This window comes from Lepidochelys kempii, chromosome 1 (genome assembly GCF_965140285.1).
Source record: "Lepidochelys kempii isolate rLepKem1 chromosome 1, rLepKem1.hap1, whole genome shotgun sequence".
Lineage (NCBI taxonomy): Eukaryota > Metazoa > Chordata > Testudines > Cheloniidae > Lepidochelys > Lepidochelys kempii.
The window spans coordinates 283,001,720-283,019,603 of record NC_136380.1 but is presented as its reverse complement, the minus strand read 5'-3'; the positions used below and the strand labels follow the sequence as shown (position 1 = coordinate 283,019,603).

The 17,884-nt window shown below is 40.7% G+C and overlaps 1 protein-coding gene across 11 annotated transcripts in view; it reads right to left on the bottom strand.

Annotated features, from left to right (window-relative positions):
* The window catches only part of OSBPL8 (oxysterol binding protein like 8), a 193,658-nt gene that overhangs the window by 99,154 nt on the left and 76,620 nt on the right, over positions 1–17,884 (bottom strand). For 7 of the 11 annotated variants that reach the window (XR_012156740.2, XM_073327724.2, XM_073327730.1 and 4 more), the window contains 2 exons: positions 10,701–10,737; positions 2,885–3,022 (listed from right to left, as the gene is read on the bottom strand). Coding sequence is in view for 9 of the 11 variants with exons in the window: in XM_073327724.2 (XP_073183825.2) it covers positions 2,885–3,022; positions 10,701–10,737 (175 nt within the window). In the remaining 2 variants the exon portion in view is untranslated. Of the gene's footprint in view, positions 1–2,884; positions 3,023–7,503; positions 7,549–10,700; positions 10,738–17,884 lie in introns of those variants that run through there. The other 4 variants (XM_073327726.2, XM_073327728.2, XM_073327727.2 and 1 more) reach the window with 3 other exon arrangements.

Genomic DNA, 17,884 nt, shown 5'->3' with positions numbered 1-17,884 from the left:
AGGGTGTGCAAAAACAAAGAAGCTCTCTGCACCGGTGGATAGAATATGCTAATTGCAGCCAAGTGGACAGTCAACGTGCTTAGGGCGAGACCCGATGACTTCAGGGATAGAATGTAGTCCAGAATCAGGGGGATTTCCACCTCTTCAGGTGGAGCTCCTTTAAGTTGGGCCCAAGAGGAAAAGCGCCTCCACTTAGCCCGGTAGCATTGTCTAGTGGAGTCCTTCCTGCTGTTAGAGAGAAGGTCTTGTACAGCTGAGGAGCATGCTCGTTCTAGAGTAGATGCCCATCGAATTACCACACCCTGAGAAGGAGCAGATGTGGATTAGGGTGCCTGATTCTGCCACTGAGTTGGGTGAGGAGATCAGGAAAGTTCAGGATGGGTATCAGGGGACGAGAAGACATGCGGAGTAGATTGGGGAACCAGAACTGTTTGGGCCAGAAGGGGGCCCTGAGGATGATCGTCACCCTGTCTCATTGGATTTTGAGGAGAAATTGAGGTAGGAGTGGCAGTGGAAGAAATACATAGTTGAGTTGGTCTGACCACGAGAGTAGAAGAGCATCACCCTGGGAGCGACAGCCGATGCCTTCTCTGGAGCAGTACGTAGTGCATTTGCTGTTGGTCCGAAAAGTAAACGGGTCCTTTGCAGGGATTCCTCATTGTTTGAAGATATTGCATAGCACCGTATTGCGAAGCTCCCATTCGTGGTCATTTCCAAAGTGTCTGCTGAGCAAGTCCGCGAGCACGTTCTGTGTTCCCAGAGGTAAGTTGCATATAGGGCAATTTGATATGTGATGCACCAGTTCCAGAGCTTCACCACTTCTGTGCAGAGAGCGAGGGTGCTCACTCCCACTTGTTTGTTGATATAGAAAACTGTGGTGGTGTTGGCTGACATGATGAGGATATGAGAAGATTGAAAGAGTGGGAGAAATCATTTGCACAGCCTTTGCACTGCTCCAAGTTCCAGCATGTTGATGTGCATCCTGGACTCGAGAGGGGTCCACGTGTCTTGTGCTGTGCGGTTGTCCATATGGGCTCCCTAGCCTATTAGGGAAGCATCAGTGATGATAATTTTGCTTGGAAAGGAGGGAAGAAGGGGAACCCGCAGCAGTACATGACCCAGGGGAAAGGGGGACGTGTTGTCCATCCACCGTAGCAGGGACAGTAGCACCAGATTCTTCAGCCTGAGGTCCAAAGAGAGATGGTTCGGTGAGTACAAGGCATGGAGCCATGTCTGGAGGTAGTAAAGATGAAGTCTCGTGGAAAGGGGTAACATAGGCACAAAGCTATGTGGCCCAGAAGAGACAGGCATGTCTTGACTAGTACATGTGGGTCGTTCACGATATGAGATATGATAGCATTCATTGCCTGAAACCTATCTGTGGGCAGGTATGTGTGACACACTGTACCTCAAAATGGCACCCTGTAACCTCCATATTCATCATTCATGTATGGTTGTGATATTTTATACAAAGCATGCCCTGTAAGGTATCATATGAAAGGTCATGATCTGCTGAACCCCATTGTTCCATCCAAATATGTATATTGTTAGTGTGCAAGTTATGAGATTTTTCTATAGAGTTGTTACTAAAAATATGTTGTAAATTTGCTAGTGGCATAGAAAGGACCCCCACCTAGGAGGGTGTTCAACGACCATCAATCAGCAGGGGAATTGTAATCAGGGGATTTACAATTCAATGACAGTTGTGTAAGCACCACACAATGGGAACTGCTCGAACCCATGACTCAGTTGCACAAGACGACTCCAGGGGGACTGCCTAACCCAGTGACTCAGCAAAGTCTACCAGCATATGTCTGGGCAAGTGTCTTCTAGGCAAATGGACTAAGGATATAAAACAGTGACAGCATGCATTCACCTTTCTTCTCCCCCACCTATGCTGGAAGCAACAAAAACACTGAGAAGACAAAAACTTCAACTGAAGAGACTGGTCCATGCTTAAGAAAGGCCTGTGTAGTAAGCATTGCAACATCCAGTGGGGTGAGAAAACTGCTTGATCTAAATACTGCCTAGTGCAATAAGGTTTAAGATTTAGATTGTGTGCTTATCTTTTATTTTCTTTGGTAACTAGCTCTGAACTCTTATGCCTACCACTTATAATCACTTAAAATCTGTCTTTCTGCAGTTAATAAATCTCTTATATTTTACCTAAAACAGTGTGGTTTAGTTGAAGTGCTTGGGATGTTTCATGTTTCCATCTGCTGGAAAATAAGACTAAATCCATCATTTGAGCTTGCATATGACATCCCAGTAAGGGATATGTTTCTCATGTTGTGTATGAAGTAACAAGTGTAAATATCTTATCACGCAGATAAAAATAACCACATCCATATCCTAGATTTTTCAAGGACAGTCCTACATTCTGCCATGCCACTCAGTATAATTGATGATGAATAAATCTCTCTGCATCAAGTTACATTTTCTTGAAGCACTTTTACAAATGTATCGTATAAACATTGTTGCATAAAATGCTTAGATGTGACATAAATAGCAGTTACAAGATTATATGCGGTCACCTTTATTCACTATCACAATACGGAATATTTCTCCACAATTCATAATGTGTACTTTATGTAAAACAGTATTATGAGCTATGGTTTAATCCTCTTCTGTTGTGCAATTAACAACTTTTACTTTAGTGGTACAAAGAATTGCATACAATCTGCTTTGGCTAACAGAATAATTTAAGTTAATTATATTGGAAGTTTTTACACTACAGGGTACTTAGACAAGTTTCCCTTTTCTGAAACCTCATTTCTGAAAGCAATATTTTGTCAAGAACTGAACTAATGTTTGATGCTTAGGTAACAACTGCCAAGTTTAGAATATTTTAAGCCCTTCAGTAATAGAAGTAGAGGTCTCTTACCATGGCTGTGGACAGTTCCTGGACTGAGCGTCAGCTGGAGTAGATCTTTGGTTGGAGTGAGATGTGCTTCTTTCCCCTGGCGCTGGCTCATCTTTCCTGGAGTCAGAAGGTGTGATTCATCACCGTTTGTTACCACAGCTGGAACATAAAAAGGATGGTCACTCGACTACAGAAATCTATGCATGACAAGTAAATAAATGACAGCAATTAAATAATCTTTAATTACTGAAAATCTGCCCTTCAGATTAAATCCTTGGGACCGTCATTTTCTAACCCACAGGTGCTCTTTCCTCTCCAACAGGCTAAGGAATTTCCCAACCGGCGAATTGGTTGGGGTGGTCAGGGTGAATAGACAATGGTCTGGGAGAGTGAAGCATACAGCAGAGGAAAAGAGTATTGGGAATCAGGAAAGCTGTGTGGCCTAGAATCCTCTATACTACCCCATTGCAAAACATATTCCTGTAGGTAAAGTGGCGGGTGGAGGGGTAACACTTGAAATCCAGCTTCCCCTCTGGATCCAGTCTGTGGGAATCCTTAGTACAGCACAGGCCATGGCTGCAGCTCGCCAGCTCAAGTGTCTCAGTTGCAAGACCATGTGTTTGTTCCTAAAAGCTATCAATGGACGCACATTACCATAGCAAATATGTAGCCCTCTGGTGAGGGAATGGGCAGAGGAGCAATGGAGAGAGACTAAAAAGCACAAGTGAATAAAAATAGAAATTTCTCCCATGAAGTTTGCCAACAATGGCAGGGATGAGGGGGAAATTGAACATCTTTTTAAAAAGCTTTATAGAGTAAATGCTGTAGTAATAAGTGGCCAGTAATCAACGACCACTTTACTTGTATTCACCTATAAGCTGTTCAGGGTAGGGACTGTACCCTTCTTCTGTAATAGTACAGTGGCTGGTACACTGTGGGTGTTATTGGAACGAGTAGTCATGACTAATGAAACAAGGAGGGGGGAAAATAAACACCAAAATGAAGACTGGGAAATTACAAAGGATGCCAAATTCAACAAGTCACCACATGACAGGCTGCAAAAATAAGAAGATATGAGCCCCTTGGCTGCAGACTTCACGATGCCTTAAGATTTCCACATGTCTCTTCAGATTGAGCCTCTGAACTGTACTTTTAAACCATGTCAGGTTAGGAGTTTAATTTTCCAGACATGACATTCCAAGGAATGGATGCCTAATGGCTTGTTTCATTATTATTATCACTAAGGTGGCAATGACCAGTGAAGACAGCATGAAGAGTAAAAGAACAGTATGAGTGCCCATTTTATAGCTCTATTCTGGACAAACTACAAACACTTATGTGACCTGCTGATCAGGAAAGTTGGGTGAAAAAGTAGAATTTCCTCTCCCTCCTCCTGAGTGGGGAAGGAGGAAAGAGTAGGGTTAAAAATCAAATGCTTTTTCAAGAGATCCAAACATATCAGTACTGGCAGGCCAGTACTCCAGAGCCACCATATAAGCCAACATAAAAGCAAATGCAAAGGTGCAGAAGAGCTATAAAGGAAACAAAATTTCACTTTAGAGCTTTGGTGGATTATGAACAGTCCTAAGAAAAAATTATGACACTGTTCTTTAAAATAATATATTTTAATTTGTTTTATAACAAATAAGCAATTAAAGTCTAGAATTTTGAAAGATAATTCCCCTCTCCTGCCATTTGATTCAGCCAAAAAAGCCTTTTTTTAATGTTTTTCACATCTCTTCCTTCATACTGTTGCAATGGAGCTGCAATTTCATTTCTGCTATTACATGTAGTGGAATAACCGACAATTTGAAGAGAGTCGCCACATATAGAACTATAATGCCCTCTGCTGGTTCCTGGAAGCAAAATCACGTCAAGTTCTCCAATTTTGACATTGTAAAGTCCAAATTGCCTCCAATTGTGTGTCCAGTGTACACATATCAATCAAAATCACATGTACTCCAAAGGAGGACACTCAGGTTTTTAGTATTAATTGGTTATTTATATAACCATACCAAAGTAACACTGCACAAAACATTGCCAAAGTAAGTTTATCTGAACCAAGAACCTCTTTGGGGGCACTTATATTACCAGTATTATATTTTTAACTTTTCCTAACTTTTTAAAAATCGATGTAGTAGTTGCTACTTTTCAGTTTTTATTTAAGACATAATGAGGAATACTCTTGGTTAGCTGTCACCAGTATCTCAGAATGCTAATCCCTCATAGTGCATGGCTCACTAATACACAGAACTTCATCGATGAATTTAGTACTTTCTTTAGAAAAACCAGTCATCTTTTAAGGAAAAGTTTACCGCCACCCACCCTGTTGAAAGTTTGAAGTTTGCGACGTACCCAACACATACAGTGTTGTAGTACCACTGCAAAGTTCACCTAGTCAAGATACTGAAACAGTGATGGCACACACTCTTATGAAGTCTTGCAAAGATATTCTCTGGAAATATTTGCAAACCGTTCCTTTTGAACTGTTCTGTGGTATAGTGTATGTGTTTAAGTTAGTTTATATGTGCTTCAAGGCAAGGACTTTGTCTTTTAACTGTATTTCAACTTATGAAGCTTTCACATTAGCCTCTTCAATTGAGGGGGCTCTTCAAAAAAAAGTTAATCTGTAAAGCTGAAAGTGATCAACAGAAGAGAAAGGGGTTCAGAGTTGTTAAACTCCAGTGGTATTTTTCAGCATAGTGTTACAGAACAGTAAGAAGGTGAATGGAAAGTTTTCAGTGCACGTGGACTTCTGTCTGTATTGCAGGTAATACAGCAAGCACAAGCTAGGAATCATCTGTCTTGTCTATTCCAGAAAATCCCCAAACCTTCCCCCCTAATCGCTATGGGCTCTCCTTTTGGCATGTGCCCGGTAAGCAGGCCAGATGACAGCGTGGGGCCATTTACCCTATGCAAGATCAAAGGGAGCCTCAACTTCTTATTCTGTTATAACAAGTAGCTTTTATTAAGGCCCTGACTTTCAGAAGTGCTGTATATCCACAACTCCAACTGAAGTCAATGGGAGCATCAAGTTCTTGAGCATCTTGGTAAAATTATGCCCTGTATGTCTGCGATGGGCAGTACCCAGAAGCTTTTGAATCCTAATTGGTACAAAGCTCTTTTGGAAACACTTAAGAAACAGCCTAGTTCACTTTAAACGGAAACAAGAATTCAAAAATAATCAAAATGAATATTTTCAAAAGCTATGTACTAAGATAAGTAAGTGGAACAATTCCCAAAACAGGCCATTAACATGTTTGGAACCAAAGAAATCATACTGAGGAGTTTAAAAAGGAATAAGAGTGCTAGGAAAGGAAACAAAAATTAGTTACTGGTATAATGAACACGGAGTGTTACCATTTAAAGCAGGCCCTCATTTTGAAGACACTGAACTAATTTATTTCAACTCCCCTTGCAGCTTTGTACTGTAGGACTGGCATCACAACAAAATTAAAGATTGTACACAGGACATGATCCTTTCATGAAATGAGCTGTCCAATATTCCTGCAGTTTGGAACTTGTATTTTTGAAGTATCAATGAAAACTACTAAGCTTTAAATAGCAGTTTCAAGGGTCTATGAGCTCGCAAATCCTAGTTTAAAAAACACTCCTTCCAATACAAATTGCTATATAGTCAACAAGCTGGCCCACTAAGCTCTGTACAACATTTCAGTTACTTAAGACAGTATGGCTGTACAATGATATCAACTATCCTAGAAAGTTTTAATACCTCAAGCTTAATACTACTTATGCAGAAGCAGTCTAGCATTATTTATAGGGCATAGACCATCTAAATAAAATCCATACCTTCATTGCACCCTGTTAAGGTGAGTTATGGTGGATCAGAGCATCATCAAAATCAGTAAATATCAGCTCCCATAAATAGCATACCAGTGATCAAAGAAAACCAGGAGGATCTTCCTTCAACATATTTTAGACTTGGGAATCTGATTATCCAGCAGTTTAAGCAAGAAACAATGTTAATATCTTCTTTTTAAAGAGTGGTGGCCCCCATCACGATGGCAGGCCCCTAACAGTTTTTAATACTGAATATATAAAGATTTAGACCAACTCAGAGGAGATGCTAGTTCAGTTTAGCTGTAAGTATATTTGGACACCAACTCAAACTCAAAAAGTTCATGATGTCTACAGGATTCAGGGCCCTAAAATGGATGTTAGGAAGCATTTCAAAACTGAGCTCTAACTACAATTTTGTTAATTAACTCTGAGTCCTGCTTAGACACCACAGCATCCAGTGCCTCAAACATTGGATTATGGTCACAGTATCCATGTGAAATAGGACAGCGTTATACAGATGGGGAATTCAGACATGGCAAGATTAAATAACTCACCCAAAGCCATTCAGCAAGTCTATACCAGAGCTACGAATTGAATTTCCTTCACCACAATATCATTCTCTCCCCCTACTCGATAGATAGCATTTCAACTTGCTGTTCTCCTTACTTCTCCGGCCCCAGCACCAGATACGAAGAGTGCCACACCTAGGTCCTTGCAGATGAGGAGTAAGAGACTAAGTTCTGGTCTTAAGCTCTGATCCCCACATGAGGGAACATCCCAACACCAGTAAGACCACTGGGCTAGGCCAACAACTCTGTTTTAAGAACATTTTTATTTACCTTTTTCCGTTTCCTCACACTTGCCTCTGATCAGCTGTTAGGATGCTAGTTCACAGCAAGTCAATAACAGAAGATATGAAATGAAGAATTGAAATGAAAAATTACAAATTAGAGTCTTTATGTCAAATTTGCACAGATTCTGCAGTAGAAGCTATTTTAAGTATCTGAAATGGCAAGTTACCTTTTCATTTGTTTCGATATTGAGAATATAGAAAGAGATCTTTAATATAATGCATTGGAAACTCAGTGCCACAATGGATTCCAATAAAATCCTATTCCCAGCACTGTCAACCCTGAGCACTCAAAAAAGCATAACAGCCTGCCAAAGGAAAGTTATGAGATTGGCTTTAAAACAAGATTTTTAGGATGAGGTTTAAAAAAAAAAATACATTTTAGGTTATTTTTATTTTCCTTCTGGTGTTTAAGGGTTCAACATTTTCAAGCTTTTCTTTGCAGCTCTGAGGCCTAGAAACTTACTTTACATGAGAATCTCAGCTTTCATTAAAAAAAGTAAAAAGAGGACTCCAAGAACTAGGAATTTAAGAGAAATACCAGATACTATGCTACTCAACAGAAATCACATCACAGGAGTTTGCAATGCTTCAATACATAAAAGGCTTCACTCCAGTGAACACTAATATATCAGAATCCCCAAACTCCATATTTAAACAACATTCCAGTTCCAGCCTATATTAAGCAGAGTCTGCAATTTAAAATACATAAAATTCTCATGTAATCAAAGCCTTTAAGAGATCTCTTGTACCACTGTCTCTAGCTCATGAGATGGGAAGTGAAAACTAGAGATGTAACAGAATATCAGAGAACAAGTGTTAATAAGACATCAGTAATTTGAATTTCTTTAAAAAAAATGCCTAATGCATTAATCAGCAGCAATTTAAGCACGCGCCTTCCTAGAACACGTCCTTTAAAGATTAAGCCTCAAGTACTTAGTGCCACCAAACAGTCCTTTATAATAATCAGGCCCAAGCCTTAGAATCTGATTTCCCTTTATTTGAGACTTGTCTCATCTTCAGTTTGAATTTGCTGTATGAACTACATGCAAGCTCCTGATCCTCTCATTTTCCCTTGGTGTTCACTGAAACTGAACTAGTGCTTGGAAAAGTATACTGATCCACTGCATGCATCTGATGAAGTGAGCTGTAGCTCACGAAAGCTTATGCCCAAAGAAATTTCTACTGGCTCTCCAAAGTATTTGAGCTAAAGTAATTAGTGTTCCATTCTCTGGTTTAGCAACTTCCCTTTTTCTAAAAGAGGCCTCTGGAGTGAAGACCTTTCAAGGCAATTAACTGAAGAGCTGTCGTCTTGCAACAAAAAGCCATGACAAAACATGGCCCACAGACACCTTGAGGTAGTTAGTCTTAGAAATGAAACATCTTTTCTCACCAAACCCCCATCCTCAACATAAACACATCTCTTTTGAACTTCAGGTTAAAGGATAGGACAACTGGCCAAATCTCTTCACAATGCACATTCAATGAAACCTCAAATGAGATTTGAAAATCTAAACTTCCGACCTCATGCTCAAAAGATGGGTTTTTTCAAAACCCCTTCAAAAACAGAAACTTTAGAGGAGACAAATTCAACGCTCTCAAGGTCTCCAGTCTGTCATGTGGAAGCTTTGCTGGGAACTTTCATTGCCAGTTCCAGCCCTCTTATTTACCAAGAGTCATGGTGGATTCTCTCTAACATTTTTTAAATCAAGATTGGATGTTTTTCTAAAAGACATGCTCTAGGATGGATTTTGGGGAAGTGTCACATAGGAGAGCAGACCAGATGATCACAATGGCCCTCTGTGCCCCTGAAATCTATGAATCTTACAAGTCCCAGGATGACTGGTCCTTTAACCGGGCCAACCCATCTTAGCTTGCATTCCCCAACCCCTGGACAAAATAAGCAAAGTCGCATGACAAGCAGGCATTGTGGGATGGAGAGAAAGCAGAAGCCAGGGGAGAGACTCAAGACAGAGAATGGTGAATCCTAGCAAAAAGCCCTGGGAGTTGCTGTTGGTAGACAGTAAGGCAAGACTCAAAAAAGCCCAGGAAAAGATCAGCTGAGAAGACTGAACTTTAGGAAGGAGGGGTGGGCCTAGCTTGAGACTGGCCGAAGATTCTGTTTTGTGTTTATTTGGACTTGGATACCCTGGAAAGAATGAAATTTTTCTTTAATGATTTTGCCGGAGGGCCAAGTCACCACAGCAACAAAACCAGGCTACAAAATTGGGAGAACCAGACTGAGTAAAGAGAAACTGAGGCAGCAGTTAGCCCATGACCAGAATAGTGAGCTGGTGCTGCTACAAGAACTAAAAATAAAATTCTGTGAGGAACAAAAAGGCGGCACCACGGTAAAAATGAAAGTACATCTAACACCTTAAACTAAATTAAAACCGACCTACCCATCTGCATGTGACTGAAGATAACAGTATTTGCAAATCGTTTTCAGCAGTAGATAACTTACTTCATTTCACTTTAACAGTTTGAAGGAAAAAGCAATATACAAAACCCCAAACTGATTTGAAAATTTTCTAACAGTAGCATTCCCATAGGTCAATGGCTTTTTATTAAATGGTATTTTAGTAATAATGCATCCAAACTAGTCTCCCTTGCATGTTGGGATACCTCTTTTTATTCACACTTCAGGATGTGAGAGGGCTTTTTATTAAAACTAATTGGACAACAAGGTACTGAAAGCAAACACTGCCCTATCACTGTACTAGCTTAAAATAAAACAAGCTGCTTCTACCTGTCCTTTTTATTGTTTATATTACGGTAGCACTTGGAGGCCCCAACTCAGATTAGAGCCCAGCTGCGTTAGGCACTCTATAAACAGAGTGAAAAGACAGTCCTTTCTTTTCAAGTGATAAATATTTCCATTTTAACTTCAGAACTCCAGATGGAGTGTTCAAAGGATTCGTATTTTTCTAGCCATGACTGAAGAAGAACAACACTTCCTATGAATTGTGGTGTTTTTTTAAATTTACCATATACCTACAAACAAGATCAACAAGCAGAATAAAGTATTTCTCTAACAGTTGTTGTCCTTGTTATCTCAGTTCTTCAGTTAGGTCATGACACACATGAAACCTTAGTGTTATGTCCACTGGCCCATGTGCTCACACAAGAAGATGGTGACCTTGCCTAATATGCCCAAACATCCTATAGAAGAAGTTAGTCACTTACTTGATGGTCCATGAGAGTCTTTGATCTCACCATGATTCTGCAAGTGCAATGTAATTGGAGAACGAAGAACAGCGAACAAAAAAAGTCCAGGCCAGGAAGAAGCAAAATGCGCAGAGACGTCAGCAACAGCAGCAAAAGGAAAGAGGAAGCACAACGAAAACAGAGTTAGTTTATCACTAAAATACAACATGCACATCAATATTAAGGGAAGACTTCAAAAGGACTTAACAGTTCAGAAACAAAACAACGTTGAAGCAACAAAACTGACAAATATGCTTATAGGAAGCCATTATTAGCTTGGATACAGTTAGTGAGCAGCTAACATCCCTTTTTAGATAGGCAAAAGTAGGTCTTCTGAAAGACATTCAGCAATTTAGTATTCTCATTACAACAGAACGTGTCTCAAGATCAATAGTTAAGTTTGTTTCAGAAAACCACAACGTCCTATGAAAGAGTTCGTATTCTAGGACAATCCACCTAAAACAACAGATCGTTTTTCTCAAATTGTACATGCAAACACAAACATTCCTAAAAGCTCATTAAATGTGCAGCACCCACTAGTATGATGCATCCAAGCATAACCATTGATGCAAAATTATTATTTTAGAAGCCTCAGTGTTTTAGTTCAGTAAGCACAGGTACCCATCACACAGCATATTTTTCCTGTGTAGGAAACAAGACAAACAATGGAAACAAGAGTTAAACAAGAAGCATTGTGTCCGTGCATCTCCAAAGAACTGTAAGCTGTAACACAAATTTCCTCCCACCTAAGTCTCCACTGAATTATATATCATTGTAATCACTGCAGGAGGATGGAGTAGTTATAAAATAACAGCCCACCCCACCTCACTTTTTTGGGGATGGGGGGGTAATTTGACTTGTATTATTAATCATTTATATTCCATTCGTATCCAAAGCCCCAGTCAGGATCAGGACCCCTTGGGCTGGGTGCTGTATAGATATAAGATATGATCCATCCCTGTCCCCAAGTGCTTACCATTTTAAAAGAAACTTAATGGTGGGATCAAAGGATAAAACAAGCATAGTGACATGCCCGCTATTGGGGAAGAGATATCCCCAATTGCTCCTCTGCTAAACTATAGTTTATCTTTTCAATTTTAGCTCTTTCCTAGTCTAGTTTTGTGTGCATGATTTAAACAGCACTGTTGCACATCTGACTAACTTTTTTCAAATAAAAAAAAAAGTATAAAATCCAATGCTTTGGAAAGCCCAACCAGAACCCTACCCAATGTTCACTGCCAATGGCAAACTCTAGCCATATTTTAAAAAGGGTATCAGGTTTGCCTCCATGTCAGCAAAAATGAGCCCATGTCACCCCCAGAAGCTCCCAAGTCTGTGAGGGTGTATCAGAAGGAGTCTCTTGCCTCCTGAAGAACATGGCCACGTCCCTAGTTAGCGATGGGGGTTCCTGTGCCAATTAGAGAGGTTAATACTCAGTTCAAAAAATGTCATTACTATTGTAACAAGATCAGTAAAAAAAGAAACAACTTCAAATTCTTCAGTTTGTTTACTGGGCCCATTTGGAAGCACATTCTGTATAGTCCATTTCAGTTTTTCCTGTTTAGTCAGGCAGTTAGTTTCACCCTGTTTGCCTGGATCCTTCATAGAGTATCAGGTGAGAGAAAGAACATGTTTTTAAATAGGGGAATGTGAGAGCGAAACCCCCAGAAGTTAAAGGAAACTTGGGAACTGAAATAGTATCAAACTCATTTTTAAAAAACTGGACATATATCAAGTCGGTTTCTCTTTAACTGCTTAATACAGTACGATAGCATACCTAAAATGGGAACATAATACATGTTATCATCGCAAATGGGATTATATTACCTTACTGTTTTTAGATTTGAGAAAGTGCCAAGGGCAACAGAACAGCAGAGAGGCATGCAGTAATACAGCAACGGTGTAAGAATTAATTCAGTCTGATAATGAGTCAGAACACCAAGCCTTTCCTGATCAGCACCACTCTGCTGCATCTGCCAGTTCACACTAAGAGCTTTAAAGCAAAAGGGGGAGTTGGGAGCGATTGGAAACAAAGTACTAATGAACAAACATACAGCAATGAGAGGATACTGCAACTTAAGCTTCTTAATCAATCAGCGTTTCTCAAATATGGCAACCAGGGGGTTTCCATGCAGCCACAACAGCTTCCTGAGCGGTGATTTGGGGGGGGTGGGGGGAGCGCAAAGCGTCTGCCCCTCCCCCTTCCTTCTCTGTTCCTCCTGGATGCACAGCCCTGCATGGCCCCTGGAGACAGGTGGGGGACAACACTGCAGGAGTACAGGGAGTTATCTACCTGGGGGTGGGGGGGGTGGGGGGGAGGCAATGAGGCTCAGGCTTCAGCCCCGGGGTGGTTGGGAGGCAGGCTCCAGAGGCGGGACTTAGGGAGCCTGGCTGTGCGGGCCAGGGCTCCAGCCATGAGGCTTCAGGCGCTAACTCCCAGCTCTGGCCACGCAGCCCTGGCCTTTGGCCATGGGGCTTCAGTTCAGTCTCCAACCCCTGGCCATGCAGCAGCAGGCTCCAATCCCTGTCTCTGGCCACACAGTGCTGACCCAGGGCACCGATCCCTGACCCAGTGGCAGCTGGCCCCGGGCACCGACCCCCAGTCACGTGCTCCAACCCCCAGACCTGGCCGCTGACTCATAGTCCCAGCACCGTGGCAGTGGGCACTGATACCCGGGCACGTGGCAGCAAGCACTGGCCTCGGGTGTGCGCCGATCCCCGGCCCCGGGCGTGCGCTGATCCCCAGGCACGTGGCAGCAGGTGCTAGCTTCAGCCTCCTGGCAGTCAGCACTGTCCCTGGGCTTTAACTCCCTGTCCCAGCCATGCAGCTCCTGCTCCGGGCACAGGCACTGGCCCCCTCCTCAGCTGTGCAGCTCCTACCCCCAGCTCCGGGCTCTGGCTGTGGGCACCGACACCTGGCTGCGCAACTGCGGGGCTCACCACCCACCCTCCTTTCTCTGGGCTCCACATCCATGCCCCCACACCCCATCACTCCTGGACCCCACCGCCTTCCTGTCCCAGAATCTACCCCTCCATAGCCCTGGGCCTCCACTGCCTCCATTTCCAATCCCCTCCTGTCCCCCATCCAGGGTGTAATTTGTCCTGGGACTTGCTGAGAAAAGTGATATTAACATGCAAGTATCACTTCTCACAGTAATATTTTTATTGAGTCTGGGGAAAAAAAACCTCCATGAATAAATTACAATCATGCGGATGTGTATATGTGCTATTTATTTGTTTTTCCTAAAGTTAATAAAGTATTTTAGGAGAAAGTGTCAGTGTGGCCACAAGCAAGAGCTGGTGGCCGCACACAGAGGCCACCAAAAAATTTGTTGCGAGAACCTCTGCGGATGGTCTGTACTCTCATAGTGGTGAAATATACAGTGAAAAAGCACAGTAGCAGTCTTTACACCACTAACTACCTCTCAAGTACTGTCTTGACCAAGTAACAACATTAGAATTATACAGCATGGAGCAGGAGAGCTGGTCACCTGAGATGACTAAGACCTTTTATAGAAATATTTTAGCACTGTGTGGTTAACCCTTGGACTGATACAAAGAGCTCCTATGCTATAGGATGAAACACAAGTCTAACTCTGTTCCTGATCTTCACCAATGAACACAGTGTTTATACTGATAGATTGGATTCCACGCTGCCCAAGCACCAGCCTGAACTATAGATACAGTGCATCTACACTGAACAACACAAAAGTATAATTTGTAATCTAGAGTCTTAACTGAAGATAACCTCTTTTCAGGATCTATTCTGGATACAAGAGACCTCTGTTTACTTCACAGAATCCTTCATGTGTCATCTGTATCATCTGGAGTCCATACTGAAATGTGTTATTTGCAGTAATAAGTCTCCTAAAGGGATAAAATGTCAGGATAGACTTTTACCTAAATTGACAGGCTCAGAGAAGTGAACAAAATAGCACCAGGGATTCTGTTATTTTCTCCCCATGATTTCTATATTAAACATGCTCATTTTATTTATTATTATTATTTTTTAAACTGCCATCTCTGCAAACAACCGACACTCAGAGTCAAGCTTGGTTCTCTCTCACATGGTCACCAGTAAAAAAAGCTTTTAGTGGTCAAATTAGGCCCCTCTAACACCTGTGCAAGTCCCACCACCTTCACTGAATTAGCTCATGTTGAGCACTTCTGTTAATACACAAGATGAAACAGAATCCATCTTCTTCTCCTACTGCTGTTTTGGCTTTGCAAGTTTAAAAGGAGCAAAAAGCAGAAAGAACTGTCACTAGAGACAGCAACCATAACCCTGATTACACACAAGAAAGTCTTTAGATAGTCGTTCCTTCAGGTTTAAACTCATTTTAAAGAAGGGTAAGCCTAAAATTAGACCTACTACCTGTTTTGTTGTGTGAAATTACTTTCTGGTTTGATGCATTTGTGATCAGGATAAATAACAAACATAAACCCTAAGCTCTTGATGGAAAAAGAACTGAACAATTTAATATGTACTATAAACTAAATTTTAAATTATATACAAAACTATCACAAATCATTGACAGAATACACGTTACCTTAAGAATGACATTTTAAAAACTGAAAGGAAAGATTTTAAGCCTGTCAGGACCTACTGTCAGGGATTTTTCCTGCAAAAGAAGATTGAGTATCTGCTAAAACAATACAGAAAAGTGGCAGTCTAAAGACTACTTTAGGATACCTGTAATGTTCAACTGTTGCAGGGGTAAGTGATCCTGAATTCAAATACTAGCCGGAAACACAAATGTCCAAGTACCAAACTTTTGTTTTAAAAATATTTTATGTCTGCATACGAATTCACCTACTAAAGACTTGTCCTCATACAAATATGTATCAGTTAGAACAAGTTATTTAAACTAGTACAAGTTTGTGTATTGATATTAAGGCTGCTTGAAAATTTTCAGTCAAAAACTTATTCAACTGGAAAACTGGAGTTTCAGCTAAACATGATCCACAGTCTCTTCTTTCTATGTATGTTTAGAGATTTGAACTAAAAACTGATTTGTTTGGCGGGGGGGGAGAGGGTAATGAAAAGTTGAAGTTTTCTGTAAGAGAAAAACAAACTAAACCAACAGAGAGTCTACTAGAACTGTTGGAAAATGGCTTTAATAATCCTTAGTTCTGAATATCTTAAAAAACCCATTTAAACTATCATTCTATACCTTATTTCTATGCAAACTTGAAAAGGTTTACCTAAATTGGTTAAAAAATGTATGTTTAATTAGTCAAACCACTGCAAGTTTGCATATGAATAAGGTGTACAATGATAGTTTTTAATATCTTAAAAACCACTTGAGAAAACTTGATTGCCCATATGTATTTTCAGTCCCACCCCTGCACATAAAATCAGAGGAGGAGGATTTGTATATATAGGATCTAATTCTCCAACTTGAAAAGCTGTAAAAGGTCACCACATTCTGGAACAGACACACCAGGGAAGAGGGGAAAGCTTGAGCCCTCAGGGATCCAGAGATTATGTCTTTGATGAAATTCTTTTGCAGGAAATATCAACTAAGTTTCTGGACAAAGTAGCCAAAAAAGTTTGCCCTACATCCCATGGGAAAAACAGAATGGCTACACCATATAAGGATGGAAACAGGCACCTCTTTCATAGGTGTAGCTGGAGATACAAGTTCACGAGTGCCCTGCTGCCAGATAGGTCATGGAGCATTAACGTGCACAGGTGCATCAGACAGCCTCTGTCCTGTATGTTGCTCTGACGGAGGCAGGAATCCAAAACTGGAAACGCAAAAGAAGGACCCCCTAGTAATTGGCAGTCATCTGTCAGAGCAAGGAGGAAGGACTGAGTCCTGTGTTGCCACAGATCAAACCACAGAAAGTTTCATATCCAGAAACAGTCATGGGCTCACTTTTAGCCAGAAAAATTCTCCAATACTCAGATACTTCATAAACATGCCATAAAGCTGTGTGAAACATGCATTCTCCTTTCCAGAATCTAGAGGGACTATTCAATATTTTCCAATAAATACTTAATTTTTTAAGATAAGTGAGCAATAGTCTTTAGAAAAAACATTAAAATAAGTTTAATATATACACTTGTTATAAATAAGACCCTTTTTTTAAGCTCAGCGTTAAGTTGCTGTTTGTTCACCTAAACTGTTCATGATTAAGCACACATACCTATGTAAACTTAATTGTCTTTTCTTCGTGGACTATGGATATTATGTTGCCTGTATATAACAGAAAGATAAAGACCAAGGGTAAAATTTTCAAAAGCACCTGAGTCACTCAGATGATTAAGTCCCATTGGACTTCCAGTAGGATTTAGCTGCTTTTGAAAATTTTACACAACCAGATTGTTAAAGGATTTATTTTAAAAAGGATCATCTCACTGTCAGAGGTCAATAATTAAGGCTATTTTTGCAAACTACTGTTTATTACCAAATTTAGTCTATTTTGGTCAATTTCACAGTCATGGGATTTTAAAAATCGTAAATGTCATGATGATTTCAGATATTTAAATCTGAAATTTCATGGTGTTGTAATTGTAGTCTTCTGTGCATATATATCAAAACCTTACCACCAGAGCTGAACCTGAACCTAAACCTCAGTGATCATCCCAAACTGTATTTACTAATTTCTCAGACTGATTTAAATAGCATATGTAGATCAATGTTTATAAACCATTTCTATTATTTGATCTTTAATGGTTACAAAAAAATGCTGGACTGATAAGACTTGAAGAGTGACAATGGAATTTATCTCAGTGCTGATCCTCTAGCCACTCTATCCCATCCCTGTTGCCAGGGTCTCCTGTGGAAAGCAAGAAGAACAGGCTCTGCACTTCCTGCAAGGGGCTCTTTTCCATGGAGTCTTGGGGTAAACCCTTTTATTTGTATCAGCAAAGTGGGCCATGAATTTCTAATAGTAACAGAACAAGTACACACTGAAAACTTCTTTTTAAAGTTGTACCTAACATTTTTGTAAGAGATATTGGAGGACAGAGTACCCTTATCTGTAAATTTCCTGGTTTTCTAGTATCAGAATTTAGGCATTTAAGCTCCCACATTCAGGAAGAGCACAATGACTATGGGTAGCTTGGTGTGGCCACAATCGTAACTCCACCTTAAAGTCTGCCTGGTGAACGTCGTTAGTTTAAAGTAGTGACATAGGATAAGGCAGCAAAAAAG